The 17,500-nt window shown below is 43.4% G+C and overlaps 1 protein-coding gene across 1 annotated transcript; it reads right to left on the bottom strand.

Annotated features, from left to right (window-relative positions):
* Positions 1 to 10,248: 10,248 nt before the first annotated feature.
* On the bottom strand, positions 10,249 to 14,683 carry LOC138955956 (leukocyte surface antigen CD53-like; the record flags this gene model as incomplete). Its single annotated transcript, XM_070327449.1, is given in 5 exon segments — positions 10,249 to 10,713; positions 11,414 to 11,497; positions 13,158 to 13,298; positions 13,542 to 13,646; positions 14,609 to 14,683. Coding segments are annotated over 5 exon segments (468 nt in total), but the record flags the coding sequence as incomplete, so codon positions are not given.
* Positions 14,684 to 17,500: the final 2,817 nt, after the last annotated feature.

The following is a 17,500-nucleotide window of genomic DNA, read 5'->3' as shown; positions in this document are numbered from 1 at the left end:
CACAATCAAGACCTTACCCGACCTATAACTAGGACTAGTTTTATGCATACAAAGGACGGTACCAAAACGGTTTCAATAAAAAGCAAACCTCGCGTAGCTGATAAGAGTTAAAGGCACCTGCACGTATGTCCATCCCCCGTTCACAGCCAGAAATCTGCCAAGGCTTCCACATGGGATAAAACTATCCCAATACTTTTTTTTTTTTTTTTTTTTTTTTTTACCTCAGTTGCATGCAGGTTTGCTACTACAATTATTTTTTGCCTTTTTATTATATTTTTGGTTTTTTTGGTTTGTTTTGTGGCTTGGAGCAAACCTTCTTCATAGGTCTTTTCTTTTCAAATGTGTACAATTTTTAAATCAATAAACCTTATCAGTAAACTAATATGTTCAAATAAATAAATAAATAAAAATAATCATAACATAAATTTATTCCTAATGTTCAGCTCAGTTTCCAATACACCAAATCTTTTTTAACACTCAACTTATACCAGGCCCCTGAGGGTTAAGTCCCTTTGAAAAATAAATAATATTTCAAGGGGTGTCCCATATCTAAATTTACTTATACACATTTTTCCAATCAAGATTAAATGGGTAAGATACTTAAACATTTCATGCGTCAAACCATTCTTATCTCGCACATAAATCAGCATATCTGTTGCTTGTAAAATAATTGCTATGTTATATCGATTGTAGAACAATGTTTCAACATGCTTCCACAAATGGTGAATTTTACTGCAATAGAAAAAGAAATGTTCAATATAATCAACTTGTTCAATACAGTATGGACACTATCCCAATACTTATACGTTATATGTCAAAGCAGCACCGCCCTGATATGGCCCTTCGTGGTCGGCTGGGCGTTAAACAAACAAACAAAATACCACAACATTTCATTAAAACAAATCCCACTCTTCCTTGGAAGCAACCAGACGGTTGATTTTTGTATATATGCGTATAACTATCCCAATACTTATACGCATATACAAAAATCAACCGTCTGGTTGCTTCCAAGGAAGAGTGGGATTTGTTTTAATGAAATGTTGTGGTATTTTGTTTGTTTGTTTAACGCCCAGCCGACCACGAAGGGCCATATCAGGGCGGTGCTGCTTTGACATATAACGTGCGCCACACACAAGACAGAAGTCGCAGCACAGGCTTCATGTCTCACCCAGTCACATTATTCTGACACCGGACCAACCAGTCCTAGCACTAACCCCATACTGCCAGACGCCAGGCGGAGCAGCCACTAGATTGCCAATTTGAAAGTCTTAGGTATGACCCGGCCGGGGTTCGAAGCCACGACCTCCCGATCACGGGGCGGACGCCTTACCACTAGGCCATATGTTGTGGTAGAGTGACAAAGGTGTCACTAACCAAAAGTTACAACTCTGGTGTCCTTCCCGCTTTCACCACCATGTTTACCGCCAGAAATCTGCCAAGGCTTTCACACGAAATAAGAGCATCCCTCCACTTATACACATACCAAAAATCAACCGTCGGGTGGTTGTTTCCAATGAAGAGTGGGATTTTTTTAACGAAATTATTACGTAGGTGTCACTAAAAAAAAGTTACGACTCTAGTGTCCTTCCCGCTTTCACCACCATGTTATCCGCCAGAAATCTGCCATGGCTTCCACACGGGGTACGACCATATCTCCACTTATACACATACCAAAAATCAACCGTCTGGATGCTTCCAAAGAAGAGCGGGAATTTTTCACTAAATAGGCCTGTTTTGCAAAGTGTCATAGTTGTCCCTAACAGAAATATCCAACTCTAGTCTAGTTAAGCTGTCACCTTTGGGCATGGGTTTAATGAAATACGATACCTATAAATGTACAGCCTAGAAGAGTTGACCTTACGAGTTCTTGGTGTGTTTAAACGGTGTCGTTTGTCTTTAAAAGCTGAAGGATGTTTTTATCCCCTGTCAAAGCTGGGACAGATCTGTTGTGGTGAACACTATGTCATCCTCCAGACGTGAGAGAGACAATCGATGTGATTAAAAAACAAGTCGCGTAAGGCGAAAATACAACATTTAGTCAAGTAGCTGTCGAACTCACAGAATGAAACTGAACGCAATGCAACGCAGCAAGACCGTATACTCGTTGCATCGTCAGTCCACCGCTCACGGCATATGCAGTGAAATTGACAAGAAGAGCGGGGTAGTAGTTGCGCTGGGAAGGATAGCACGCTTTTCTGTACCTCTCTTCGTTTTAACTTTCTGAGCGTGTTTTTAACCCAAACATATCATATCTATATGTTTTTGGAATCAGGAACCGACAAGGAATAAGATGAAAGTGTTTTTAAATTGATTTGGAAAATTTAATTTTGATAATAATTTTTATATATTTAATTTTCAGAGCTTGTTTTTAATCCGAATATAACATATTTATATGTTTTTGGAATCAGCAAATGATGGAGAATAAGATAAACGTAAATTTGGATCGTTTTATAAACAAGAGGCGAAGCCTTCAAGGCTCCCGTAAGAAATCGACAAACAGTAACACAAACTCAATCACTCCGTCACACATACACACACACAGCACACACACACACACACACACACACACACACACACACACACACACACACACACACACACACACACACACACACACACACACACACAGAAAGAGCATAGGTGAAACTGTGCAAGAAAGCGAGACACTAGATCTAGATCTGTCTGTCTGCATGTAGCCTACTTACATGGACACGACTGCCAAATAGTCTCGGCCCGCTCAAAATAACAATCACCGAGACTTTCAGTAATTCCATCGCGTGACGTCTAACCCTCGTACGTCATAATGTGACGTCAATGTAATATGACGTCTTCAAATGTTAAAGTTTCTACCACAGACATACACACATACATACGCACGCACAGACAGACAAAAGTTAGCATCGCATAGGCTACTAATGACCAAAGTCATTAATTAATTTTTAAGCCACCACGCTGAAATGCAATACCGAAGTCCGGGCTTCGTCGAACATTACCCGACCAAAATTTCAACCAATTTGGTTGAAAAATGAGGGCGTGACAGTGCCGCCTCAACTTTCACGAAAAGCCGGATATGACGTCATCAAAGACATTTATAAAAAAAAAATGAAAAAAACGTTCGGGGATTTCATACCCAGGAACTCTCATGTCAAATTTCATAAAGATCGGTCCAGTAGTTTAGTCTGAATCGCTCTACACACACACAGACACACACACACACGCACACACACACAGACAGACACTGAGACACACACACACACACACGCACATACACCACGACCCTCGTCTCGATTCCCCCCTCTACGTTAAAACATTTAGTCAAAACTTGACTAAATGTAAAAACATCGCTTCACACGTGTGTATACTATGTAAATGAGGTCGAGTCAAACGACGGTCTGATAGGGACATCAGAAGTAAATTTCCACTGCTCATGATGACCAAGTCGCCAAAACAAACTTCTGTTGTTACCTCTGTTAACAAAAAAAAATTCAGAACTAACACGTGACGCTACAATTCCTATTCATTTTTTTGCCTGACGTCAGACATTTGACTTTGGGAGAGATCGATGTTCAAGAATATGCATCTTCAATTTGAACACTCCGACTCCGTCTCGGAGTTTGAGGAAGAAGACACGCGAGTGCAGTATGTAGGATGGATAGAATATACAACATAAACTTGCTAGCTGTATGACAGCAGGTTTACACTCGTTGCGTTGTGTGTAAACTTGGGTATACCTGCCAACACACAGCAAGCCATGAAATAGTCTCTGTGTGCACTCAGTAAGGTCAGCACCGTTAACCCTTATCAGCTACGCTTTAATGCGAGGGATTACTTTGGCTATATAATCATGTGTTTCAGGCACACACAAAACACTTTCAATATAAAATCGCCCCCCCCCCCCCCCCCCGCCCCTCTCCCCATTTGCTGATAAGAGTCAACTAACGCGGAACGCTTTGTGGTGACTACCGAATTGCCGGCAAGGCGTGGGGAGGGGGGGGGGGGGGGTTGGGGGGGGGGGGGGGGGGTAGGGGTCTGTAACAAAGAAAATCAAAGAGAGAAAAAAAAATTACTGGTTGATTTACAGGTTATAAACTCAGCTCTAATAAACATAGAATTTATAACACTTCCTTGAAGAGAATTGAAAACTAGCAATAGGGTTATCCAGAATTTGGTTTAAATTCTCGCGTGAATCATTGAGCAAACCATTTACGGGTGAAATATAAACAATAAAGAAACCAAAAAGCAGGCAAACATAAAAACAAAGAAATATCAAAAACAAACATACAAAACAACAACAAAACACAAACACGCACGCAAACATGTATGTACGAAACACGTACGCACGGGCGCACGTACGCAGGCACCCAGGCACACACACACACACACTCACACACACACACACACACACACACACACACACACACAAACGCGCACACATGCGCGCGCACACATACACACACACGCACACACACCTGCATGCATACGCATGCTCACGCATGCATGCACACACACACACACACACACACACCAGCACGCACGCACGCACGCGCGCGCACACATACACACACACACACAAGCACGCACGCACGCGCGCACACACGCACGCACACACACACACACCTGCATGCACACGCATGCACACGCATGCATGCACACACACACACCAGCACGCACGCACGCACGCGCACACACACATACACACACAAGCACGCACGCACGTGCGCACACACACACGCACGCACACACACACACACACTTACACACACACACACACACACACACACCCACACACACACATTGCGTGAACACTCACTCACAAATATCAGAACGCCAAGTGTTATACTGGTGCTGTTGGTGTATTTTTTATTGATAGTTTTGTTTTTGGTAAGGCAGTTTCCCCTGTTGGCGACCCAGACATTTCAAAGTAAGAATGATAATCACAAAGTATCACGATTAATTTCCTCGAGAGAAATTGAACACTAGATTTATGTTTCTTGTTAAGATATTTGATTAAATCGCTGTAAACATAACGTATAGACAGGCATTGTCTTGACAGAAACTGCATGTACGATAATTCTGCAGATCTACAGGCATGCAGACGTGGCACTGTAAAAATAAAGCATCTGTTAAGGGGGGTAGACCTACCTAGAGTTGAGTGTATTGTTGTTTATTTTTGCTACATAGTAACATCTCAGTGGATTTTGATGGGATTTGGTGGGCATCAATGTCAGTTATGTAGCTTTTCAGGAAAATAATTGGTTAGCTGATAGATTTTTACAAACATGAGAAAGAAAAAAAAGATAATAACATTTTGCGAACAAAAAAATGTTGGTATCACTTTTTACACAATAGTTGCCTTCATAGTAATAAACAGGGTTCTTCGAAAGTTTGATAAAGCTTCATTAAGTATGTGTTTTAGTTGCCTTGACAGAAACTGTAGAAAAGTAAATAAAGCACTGCACCTTATCGTATCCGCATAACGTTTCTTCATGAATTGCCAAACAGAGACTGTAAGATTTGTAGATAAGCAAATTAATAAAACATCCAACATTAAAAATATCAGCATTAATTACCTCAGCAGAAACAGCAACATAAACAGCGTTCGGACAGAATAAAATGATATCACAAGTTCACGCAAAAAGAGGGCAAGTGAGAGAAACTCGGACAAAATAGACGGTAGAGAGAGAGAGAGAGACAGAGACAGAGACAGAGAGAGACAGACAGAGACAGAGAACGAACGAACGAACTAAGTTTATTACTGAAGGGTGGAGAAAGAGAGACAGAGACAGAGAGAGACAGGCAGAGACAGAGAATGAACGAACGAACGAAGTTTATTACTGAAGGATGGGGAGAGAGAGAGGGAGAGAGAGAGATCAAATCAAATCAAATCAAATCAAATTTTATTTTTCGAGGGTTGTGGCATAAGCAATACAACGAGCTTTTTTTTCAACCAGCCCTCGCCCAGAGAGGGGACTAATCTAATCACATATTTACACGGATATTAACGTAGAAAAAAGGTAGAGAAAAACAACAACATATGAATATTTACACATTACATATTATACACAAATAAAATATAAAGCGTCGTATATGTAACGTAGTGAAAACAATGCTGAAAACACATGCATGAGTAAATGTGTTATTAAAGCTTTGAGTGTTTTTGTGTGGATATAATGAACACTGATGCTTTGAACAAATGAAAATATAACTAAACGAAGTCTTCCATCACTGTGATTTTTCGTAATTTAACATTAAATACAGTGAAAGGTGTTTTTGAGAGAGAGAGAGAGAGAGAGAGAGAGAGAGAGAGAGAGAGAGAGAGAGAGAGAGAGGGGGGGAGAGAAAGAGAGAGAGAAAGAGAGAGACAGACAGACAGAGGCAGACAGAGAGAGAGAGAGAGACAGAGACAGAAAACGAACGAACGAACGAAGTTTATTACTGAAGGATGGAGAGAGAGAGAGATAGAGAGAGAGAGAGACAATGACAATGACAATTCTTTATTTTACAGAATAAGCATTGGTATACTTTTTTGCATCTGGCCCTCGCCCTAAAGAGGGACTAAATCTACTACAAGAAAAAAGGGTTGATCAGAGATCAACAGGGCCAAAACATGTTGTAGAACATGGGGGGGGGGGGGGGGGGATTAGTTGTGTGTGCGACTTTGAAAACGTAGAATGGAACTCCGCATAAAAGAACGTTCCAACGTAAAATCAAACTAACTCCTTTATACCGTATTTTGCCATGTTTATAGGCACGGTCATGAAAGGGGTTCCAATGGTGCAGCCATAGTCGTATTTTTAGAGTATGCACAAACACACGCCTCATCCCCTAGATCATTGGTGACCTGAAGAAAGCAGTTAGAGCTGGGTTCAAGGCCATGCCTATTCAGGAAAGCTTCCGCGCCATTGACAATTTCGGAGGTGTAATTTGATAACACCTCAGTTTTGGAGAAAAGGTAAATGTCCGACCATTTTACCTATAGACTCGAAACTTTGTAGAATGGTCGTGGACGAACTAAAGTTCATGCACAACAGTTATCAAAATATTTGTTAAATTCAAATGACTGAAAAAATAACCCCTTCGTTGTAAAGTTTCACTTGCGCAATATGCGCAAATTTAATCAATGATATGAACGCATTCATCCATGGGAAATGTCCTGATCCTGCCTGCAATTGCTGTATTGAAGGCATTGATTGTCTAATGTTGATTAATGTATACTATGTCATTTGAATTACCCCAATCCACTCATATAAAGAAAAATGAACGACTGAAACGGGAATCAAAGGTGGGAGCAGCAAGGCAACTTCAATCACGGTATCATCAGTGGAAGAAAAGTGACTAAAAAGGAGGAAGCACCAATCCACACATAATCACAGTAACATGTAACACAAGGTGACTCGGATGAAGCAGCCACCCAACTAATGTATTATGACAATGAGCAATCTGCACATAACATAAAACCATCAAAGCGATGTTCCTTAAAATAAAATGGTATCCAGGTCACTTGGGTTCAGTTATGTCATAGCATAAAACAGCTCACTGCTCCCATGAATTGTTCTGAGCCTTGCAATGATAAGTAAAGCAATGAGAGCAGATCTGATGCAGTGCACTGTCAATCATTGGCCGGCTGAAATATACTGCAATCTTGATGCAAATTACCATGTAATTTTCTTGGTGATATGGTCATCACTGCAGGCAGTAAAAGATCACCCAACGTTTTGCAATGACGAACAATGAAGTTATTAGTCGAACAAAAAATAAACAGACGAATAAAGATTGAAAATTGTCAAATGCAATGGGGCTGGATCTCCCTGTTGAAGAACTTTGAGCAAAAGACCACAAATGAGCTAACAAAGAATACTGTACGAAAGTACGAAATGTTACATGCACTGCAAGATCTCCCTGTTGAGAAACTTTGAGTAAAAGATACCCATTTTATTGCAAAGAAGACATACAGAGTAACATGTATATGAACAGAGTGCGAAGAATTCAAACAAAGAAGACCCGACATTTTTAAAATTATGTCAAATGCAGAGTGACGGAAAATGTGTTTCGTGAGGAACTTACAGCACACACAAACACAACTATTTGCAAAGTGTAAAAACAACACGAAGAGAGTGAGAAGAACGAGTAACAATTAAAAACATTGCAAGAAATAACAAAATGTCATATGCAGTGACGATTCTGCTGCGGAACTTTTAGTTTTAGTAACAAGTTACGAAGTTCCTGTAAATAGTTAACACGGTGTTCAAACAACATGAACAAAATGAGAAAAAGAGCAAAATAAATGCAATGGTGACAGTTCTTCGCGTACAGAAATGTTCAGTGTGTCGGTGACCAAAACAAGGAATTCTTGTGAAACCTAGACATATTGCATAACACCAGCGGCGGAGCACGCAAGAATAATGGTTCGATATGAAGACTCGACAAAGTGAACCCTATCATTATCTCCAGAGCGCTTCCAGTAGAGGCTGCCCGCGCTCGTTCACTGATACAAAAAGGTACCAAGTGTCGGTGTCTAACTGTCCCTCTCAGCGGGAGAGTTGCTTTGTCATAACCCCCTCCACTTCTGTTGTTTCAATGCCGGGGTGAGGTCAACGGTCAATCACAGCCCACCCCAGTCGCGAGACACTCAGCTGGTCGTGGGCTTTGCTTTGCTTAATCCGAATGTTGTACTCCGATGTAAGTAGACATAATGATAAAGAAAATTTGCTGATTCAAATCAGCAGGTTCCCAGACGTTCCTTCATGTAATTTTTAGGTGAATGGTCAAAGTGGTTTCTTGCACACACTCAGTCATCTTGCACAACAATGCAACACAAAGGAACTTAGTCGATAAATATCGACAGGGGGCCGACAAATGGTTTAAATGTGAAATGTGTGTATATGGGTGTGGGTCTGAAACAAACAAACAAACAAACCATGTGAACCCCAAAGTCATGCGCCCACACGAACACACACACACACACACACCCACGCGCGGGCGCTGTAGAACACACACATAATATAGTAAATACTTCAACACAGTGTGCGTATAATGTTGTATTTGTTTAGTTTCACTTTCAAAGAAACCACAAAAAAGAAATCAACATGAACAACTTCAGAGCTCTTACTTTGATTACAAACTGCATGATTTGGATAAAAGTTGATCGGTTTGATCTAATGCTGATTTCAGGTTTTTTTTAGCGGCATAAGTCAGTGCTTCGTCTCGTATCTAAAACAAAAGCAGACGACAAATTTAGTCAGTTGGAGTTGTCTCCCGTACTCCTGTAGCATGCACTGATCTAAAAATAATCCACTATTCAGTTTAGATCAGTGCGCTGCACCGAGACGGTTCGGGAATTCCCAACAAAAGAAAAGATCCGTCCCGGTCCCCGCGCGCACTGCTCGGCGCCACGGCCAATGACCGATTTCTGTGGCTTCACCACCGCGGCACTCCAAAAGTAGTAGTCCGCGTAATGCAAGCGTCTGTTCTTGAAAATTTCCCACTGATCTAAAAATAAAACCAGTGCAATTTCCTCGGTCGGGCTTTGCCACAGAAACTCACGGTTTAGTAAAATGTACAATGTATTTTCTGATTTGTGCGCAAAAGCTTTTTTTCTTTTTTCTTTTTTTTAACATAACAATGTTTAATGTCACTGTTTGTTTAAAAGAACATGGTCACATTTGTAAAAAAAAATGTTAAATTAGAAAATAAATAACATTTTGGTTCATGATTTTTCCTACACCTGTGCTGAAAATAAGAAATAAAAATGTTGGTATATAAGTCACTCAAATACAGGTAAGTATGCATGGCTCGGTTTGAGTTTGTTGCGGTTGACCCTGCACAATTCGATCTCTGATGTTTTTGTTGAACAATTTTGTAATTCACAACTTCCTGTGTTACACAAACTCAGTGATGACCAATTTTGCCTTCACCCCTCCCATAGGGTGACGGATTTCACAACTTTCTACAGATGAACAACAATGTTGCCTTCACGCCTCCCATAGGGTGACGGATGTCACAACTTTCTGTGTACACAAACTGATGACGACATAAGCGCATGCGCAAACGCCTGCCGACACCCATAAGCTTTCAGCTATACATACATGTGAGCCAACGCCAGCGTAGTACTAGGGCTCATGGCCCTAGAATAATAACTACTACTACATACTTACATAATTAAACATATGAAACATTGTAGTTTATAAATGTTAAGAGAGAGAGAGAGAGAGAGACAGAGAGAGAGAGAGAGAGACACAGAGAGAGAGAGAGAGAGAGAGAGAGAGAGACAGAGAGAGAGAGAGAGAGAGAGAGAGAGACAGAGAGAGGGGTGGAGAAAGGAGGGAGGAACCAAACAGTCAGATAGACAGGGAGACAGGCAGTGAGATAGACAAACAAACTTATGTACTTACTCCGTGTAAAACCCAGCACAGAATATGTTGTTTATTTACACAATCGTTCGCTGGAGAAGAACTTCATGTTCAATAGTACTTCAACAAATCAGTGCCCAGTTTTAACTTGACTTACGCATGTATAAACACACGCTCGCACGCATACAAACACAAACATACACGCACTAACACACACACACACACACACACACACGAAGGGAGATAAGCAAAAAATAAAGAAAGCTTTTATGTTGCTTGTTCCCTCCCTTGCGTCATTGGCTCAGATTGGTCCGATGGAGCTTGCTTCTTTCACAACAAATAGGGCGATAACGATCTCCACCACCTGACAAAAAAGTTGAGAAATAAATTAATGATAAAAACATGAAAAAGCGGACGGTTGCACACATAATTATAGACACGCACACACATGCACCCGCACATTAACACGCTTACACTTACGCTCGCACGCACGCACGCACACACACACACACACACACACACACACGCACGCACGCACACACGCACGCACACACACACACGCACACACACACACATACACATACACATACACACATACACACACGCGAATGAATATACACACACGAATGCGCGCACACTCATGCACACACTTACCCACGCATGCACGGACGAACGTTGCTCACACACGCACATACACCGACACTCATATACTAGAGTGCATGCATTTCTGTCTGTCGTTTAGTCTTCTCCCTTTTTTCGGCAGTCTAAATATTCCAGCCTATTCATCTGTCTGTAAGCAAGTCTGTGTATGTGTCTGTCTGCGCGGCCGTCTGTCCCTCCGTCCCTCCGTCCGTCCGTCTGTTCGTCCGTCCGTCCGTCGGTCTGTCCGTCCGTCCGTCCGTCGGTCGGTCGGTCGGTCGGTCGGTCGGTCGGTCCGTCCGTCCGTCCGTCCGTCCGTCCGTCCGTCCGTCCGTCCGTCCGTCCGTCCGTCCGTCCGTCCGTCCGTCCGTCCGTCCGTCCGTCCGTCCGTCCGTCCGTCCGTCCGTCGGTTCGTCTGTATGTACCTGAAGGAGAAGAACCAAAGCTAAGATGACGGCCGCCACGGTCAGTTGTTCCAGAACCTTGTCCTTCAGTTTGTCGTAACAACCCTGGAAAGTAAATCATATGTCGACATTTAAAAACATATGACACCGATACATGCACAACCTAGCGGTAACCTTACAAGTAATTTTCAACTGCTAATGTCACTAAGTCACCGAGACAAAATTCTTTCTCGACATAGTTTGTCGTTTCTGAGGGAGACACACATAAGAAGAGACAGACCGTTTACGTGACGCCATTACTCATACTGAGACGTCTTCTCGACCTTTCTTTTGCTTGTGACGTCAGATATTTCACTTTTGAAGAGAGGGGCAAGAAGTGATCGACCTCTTGATTTGCTTAGTCTATGTCGTATCTCATTAATATACCATTACATTGGGATACAAAGAACAGTGACGTGCCCTTTACATCTGAAAGAACCTATTTTACTCTTTAAAATTCGAGAGGTAGCTAACGGTGTTTATTGTCATGCGTGATCCTCGTCCATGGCGTTGTTATCGTTGACGATAGTACAGTATGATCATCCCTCTCCTCTTTCTCTTCGCGCTTCTCCTCCTCCTTCTCCTTCATCTTTTCATCACCATGGTCACCAGCATCAATACCACGTGACCGTTTTACCCCACCATTCAGGCAGCCATTCGCCGTTTACGGGGGGATGCATGCTTGGTATTTTCGTGTTTCTATAACCCATCGAAATCTGATTACAGGATCTTTTCCGTGCGCACTTGGTCTTTTGCTTGCAGGTATACAGAAAGAGGAATAAGGCATTAGCAGGTCTGCGCATAAGTTGACCTTGGAGATCGGAAAAATCTCCACCCTTAACCCACCAGGCGCGGCCGGGATTCGCACACATCGTCAACATTTCATCTATCGTCCCATTTCTAGGTCGCTCCCCCCGTGTACGTCCCGGCCTGGATTCGAACCTGTCATCCGAGGATTACAAGTCTAATGCTCTACTGACTGAGCTACCAGGGTTTATGTTCACGAGGACGTTACTAACCGGGTGGTAACCAGCCACGTAGTCGGATAAGTTGAAACAGACACATTCCGAAAATAACTCTGTCGGGTTTGTTTGGATTGTGATAGAGTGGATACCCTTGGTTCTTACTTGGGTCAAACATTAGAGGGGCCAATCACAAGCGAGGGGTGTGTCGAAAACACGTGGACAGGAGAACGTGTGCTTTTATGTGTCAGAGAAAAAGCAGGGGTGTTCACTCTTACACAACCCATACAAACCTGACGGAGTTATTTCCGAAAATTGTCTATTGAGGTTTGTTCGTGATTTCAACTAATCCAAGATTTCGGATGGCTCCCACCAAGAAACAGGCACGGTTGGCCTAGTGGTAAGGCGTCAGCCCCGTGATCGGGAGGTCGTGGGTTCGAACCCCGGCAGGGTCATACCTAAGACTTTCAAATTGGCAATCTAGTGGCTGCTCCGCCTGGCGTCTGGCATTATGGGGTTAGTGCTAGGACTGGTTGGTCCGGTGTCAGAATAATGTGACTGGGTGAGACATGAAGCCTGTGCTGCGACTTCTGTCTTGTGTGTGGCGCACGTTATATGTCAAAGCAGCACCGCCCTGATATGGCCCTTCGTGGTCGGCTGGAAACAAACAAATCCCACCCAGAACCCACAACAGTATACGCATCATATACAGTAATGCTGACCATGAAAAAATTGAACGAAATCGTCAATAGGCCTTACAGTACCTGTTGGTAAAAGTCAGCATAGGGCGATTGGCGAGCCAAGCACTTGTTCTGGTCAGTTGTAATGACCTCTCTCTTGCAACAGCTCAGCGCAGGTATGCCGCCTTTGAAGTCAGTTCTTCCGTTGATTGCGCAGCACTTCAGCTGCAAACAAAATATGATAGCTAGAGCATAAACACAAACATGAGTGCGCAAACGCACTCACGTATTTACGTACGTATGCACCACATACACACACACAAACACGCACACGCACACACTAACACACGCACACACACACACACGCACACACACACACACACACACACACACACACACACACACACACACACACACACACACACACACACACACACACACACACACAGCGCGCGTGCGTTAGCGTACCAAGTAGTTGAGCATGTTGATGGCAAAGGAAAAGACGTCATTTCCTGTTTCGTCATAATCGTCCTTGACCTTATCACCCACTTTCTCTTTGATGGTGCTGTGAAGCTGCAAAGCAAAAACACAGAATATATTATCATAGTAGACACATGTTGTTCACTGTATAGTTGTATATTTTTCTCACCTGGTTTGGGTTACCGTCGTTCGTGTACGTTACAGTAAATTCACAAAACCTGGACATTTACAGATTTCCTGAAACATTAGTTTCACTGAGGGATGAACGATTTTCTAAAAAAAAATAAAAAATCTATTCTTGGATATGCGTTCGTTTTCTGAATTTTGAATGCTGTTTCGGATGATATTACAACACAGGAAAAGAGGTTCTAGTAAATTCGTTAAAATGCTTCAGATTTCTTGGTAATGTGTACATTTCCAGAATGTTTAATGCAGATGTTAGATTATTTGTCAAAACATGTTCATGTTAATCGCGAGAGACCTGTCCGGGCCTTTATATGTGTGTTACAAAGGACGTTGAGGTGTAACATACATTTAATCAATTCTTTGTGGACGTGTGAAACACAGAGATGTTGAGTAACTTATATTGTTCCTCCTTTCGACAGAAAGTCTCAGGAAGTCCTTGTTTCATTAACACATAATTGTATAATTGAAAAGATGAGACACAAACATCATCACAAAACTGTCCTCAAAACGCTCGCACGCACGCACAAACACACACACACACACACACACACACACACACACACACTAACACCAACACACACTAACACACACACACACACACACACACACACACACAAACACACACACACACACACACACACACACTAACACACACACACACACACTAACACACACACACACACACAAACACACACACACACACACACACACACACTAACACACAAACACACACACACACACACACACACACACACACACACACACACACACACACATACACACACACACTAACACACACACATAAACACACACACACACACAAACACACACACCCACACCTACACAAACGCCAATGAAATATATATTACCGCGGAGTTCTTGGCAAGGAAAAGTCCACCGACGGCTGCTTGCACGATAACCAGTACGGACATCAGGATAATAAACTGAAATTGAACGCTTTGTTTTAGAACAAATACGTCGTGTTAATTCCAGCAGACAGACTTTTGGATGTTAGAGCGAGCAAGAGCGAGACGGACAGTTGGAGACATATAGGTTAATGGACAGACGAAACGACCGACAGAAAAACAACAAGGCAATAGCGAGAAATTATACTGTTCAAAAAAAGAAACGCATAGCTTGTAATATTTGGTTAATTTAGTTATATGGCTACAAGGATATCCACCAAACTGCAGAAAATGTTTATCTGGTCGTCGACCTTTCGTCCATTGCCACAAGTGAGCTCTGCACGTGACGCATGCGTTATCAGTGGCTACAATGTCAAAATTGCTCATTTGGCATGACCACTCGTCATGCTTGAGTGTAATCTCGTGAAACTCGGGGAATATTGAGCTCTCACCATGTCTTCCAAAACCCATAAAAGCGGATTGTTTGCCACAAAGAAATCAGACGACAATTCAACGACGAAAGATGGCCCGATTGAGCAGAGAAGACCGCCAAATTGCATTGGGTCGTTTACAAGCAGGCCAAAGTCAAAGTGCAATCGCCAGGCACTTCCACGTGTCCCAGAGCACCATTAGTAGACTGTGGGTCAGGTTTCAAGCCACTGGCTCCGTTGCTGACTTGCCACGAGCGGGAAGACCAAGGGCGACAACTGCTGCTCACGACCGCTTCATACGGCTCCGCCACCTCCGGAATCGTTTCCTGTCGGCCTCATCTTCTGTCCAGGCTCTCCCCGGACCACACCGATTATCGGACCAGACCGTGCGGAACCGCCTGCATGAAGCTGGTTTGAGAGCTCGCAGACCTCACAGAGGAGCTGTCCTCACCCGCCGCCATCGCCAGAACCGAGTGCAGTGGGGCAACCAGCACCTTCGCTGGACCGTCCGGAATCACTGGAGACACGTGTGGTTCAGCGACGAGTCCTACTTCCTGCTCCAGCGACATGATGGTCGGAGGAGGGTCTACCGAGAGTAAACGAACGTTACGCGCCCAACTGTGTGGATGAGGCACCCGTTCATGGTGGTGGAGGCGTCATGGTGTGGGGGGCGATCAATACCGCTGGAAGGAGCACCCTGGTGCACGTCCAAGGGCGCATAACTGCCCAGCGATACGTGGAGGAAATTCTGCGCCCACACGCTCTTCCTCTTCTGGCTGACCAGGATGCCATATTCCAGCAGGACAACGCTCGCCCGCACACAGCACGACTCACCACCCAGTTCCTCACCGACCACCATGTCCAGGTGCTTCCCTGGCCATCCATGTCGCCAGACATGAACCCGATAGAACACCTCTGGGATGAATTGGACAGACGTGTGCGCAGGCGAGAAGAAGCGCCGGCAAATCACCGCGATCTATTGCAGGCACTTCAGGAGGAGTGGGACACCATCCCACAGCAAGATATCCGGCATCTGATCCAGTCCATGCCCAGAAGGTGCCGGGCAGTTGTTGCTGCTCAAGGCAGTCACACCCCCTACTGACTTGACAGCCTCGGCACCCAATCGTATTGATTGACTGATTGATTTGAAGATGCAAATGAACTGTGTGTGCATTCAACTGTGTCCATACCAAATTTCAAACAAATAATCTAAATATTGGATTTTCTGTTAATTTTTTTTGAAAAATAAAACAAATTTGGCAAGTAGCAACTATGCGTTTCTTTTTTTGAACAGTATAGATAGGCAGGCAGTCAGTCAGGCAGAAAAGGAACACAGAAAGAGAAACGGAGAGCCAACATATACAAAAAAACTATGTGATAAGTTTAGGAATAAATAGTATCACATTCCTCTTTCTCATTCTTCATAATTCATCACAAACGAAGTCAATGATATATGTTTATGTCACACGCTTTCCTTCTTTGCCACTACTAAAGCAAACGTGTGCAAGATTGTATGTTACGCGCTTTGGAGCATGTGCAAGAACGGATTCAAACTCGAAATCGTCCCCAAAAAAACCCCAAAATACACACACGACTTTTATTTCTCCTGCTATTATCGTTTCTTCTCTTTACAAATTCTTCAACGCTCAGAATACTGAAAACGGCATCCCAGACGACAGTACTGTTTCCATACGCGAATTTAGCTGCCCTTGGAAAGTGGCTCGCTCAGGAGGCCTGTTAGTCTGACACTATAAGGACAGAGTTGTGAACATAGATGACAAAGATCCCGGAAAGAACAAACATTTCGCGGATGCAGACACAGAAAGACGTCATGAAGATTGCGATGCTTCAAAAGATACAGACTGTGACGATGACTGTGACGTCATTCACATATTCCGAGACGTCATTTATAGTTGTTCGGTCACTTTCGTCAAAAAGTAGATCTCTCCACAATGGCTGCTCCTGTGTTTAGGTTTATCAAGCGTGAGTACGCGAAACGTGTTTGTTCTCTCCTCTGTTGAAGCTGTGAGACATAATCGCCATTACGAGCTAGTCGTGTGACAGAGAGTTTTCTTGCACACTCGACTGCTGCTGTTTCACTCCGGCTAAAGCCGTCGTGAAACATCTACAGTCTCGTGTGCAAGAAAACTCTCTGTCACACGACTAGCTCGTAATAGCGGGTAATAATACATTAACAAGGAACTTAGTCGATAAATATCGACAGGGGGCGGACAAATGGTTTACATGTGAAATGTGTGTATATGGGTGTGGTTCTGAAACAAACAAACCATGTGAAACCCCCCCCCCCCCCCCCCAATCCCACCGCTCGCGGGCTGAACGACTGACGTCACATGTCGTTTCGGTCTTTTCCAGAAGAACACCGCGTGCTGACGGACGATTCGATTTGATCGCTTCACCACGCCTT

The sequence above is a fragment of the Littorina saxatilis genome, unplaced genomic scaffold (genome assembly GCF_037325665.1).
Source record: "Littorina saxatilis isolate snail1 unplaced genomic scaffold, US_GU_Lsax_2.0 scaffold_1890, whole genome shotgun sequence".
Lineage (NCBI taxonomy): Eukaryota > Metazoa > Mollusca > Gastropoda > Littorinimorpha > Littorinidae > Littorina > Littorina saxatilis.
Note: the sequence above shows the minus strand (reverse complement) of the source record. Positions and strands in the feature narration are given on the sequence as shown.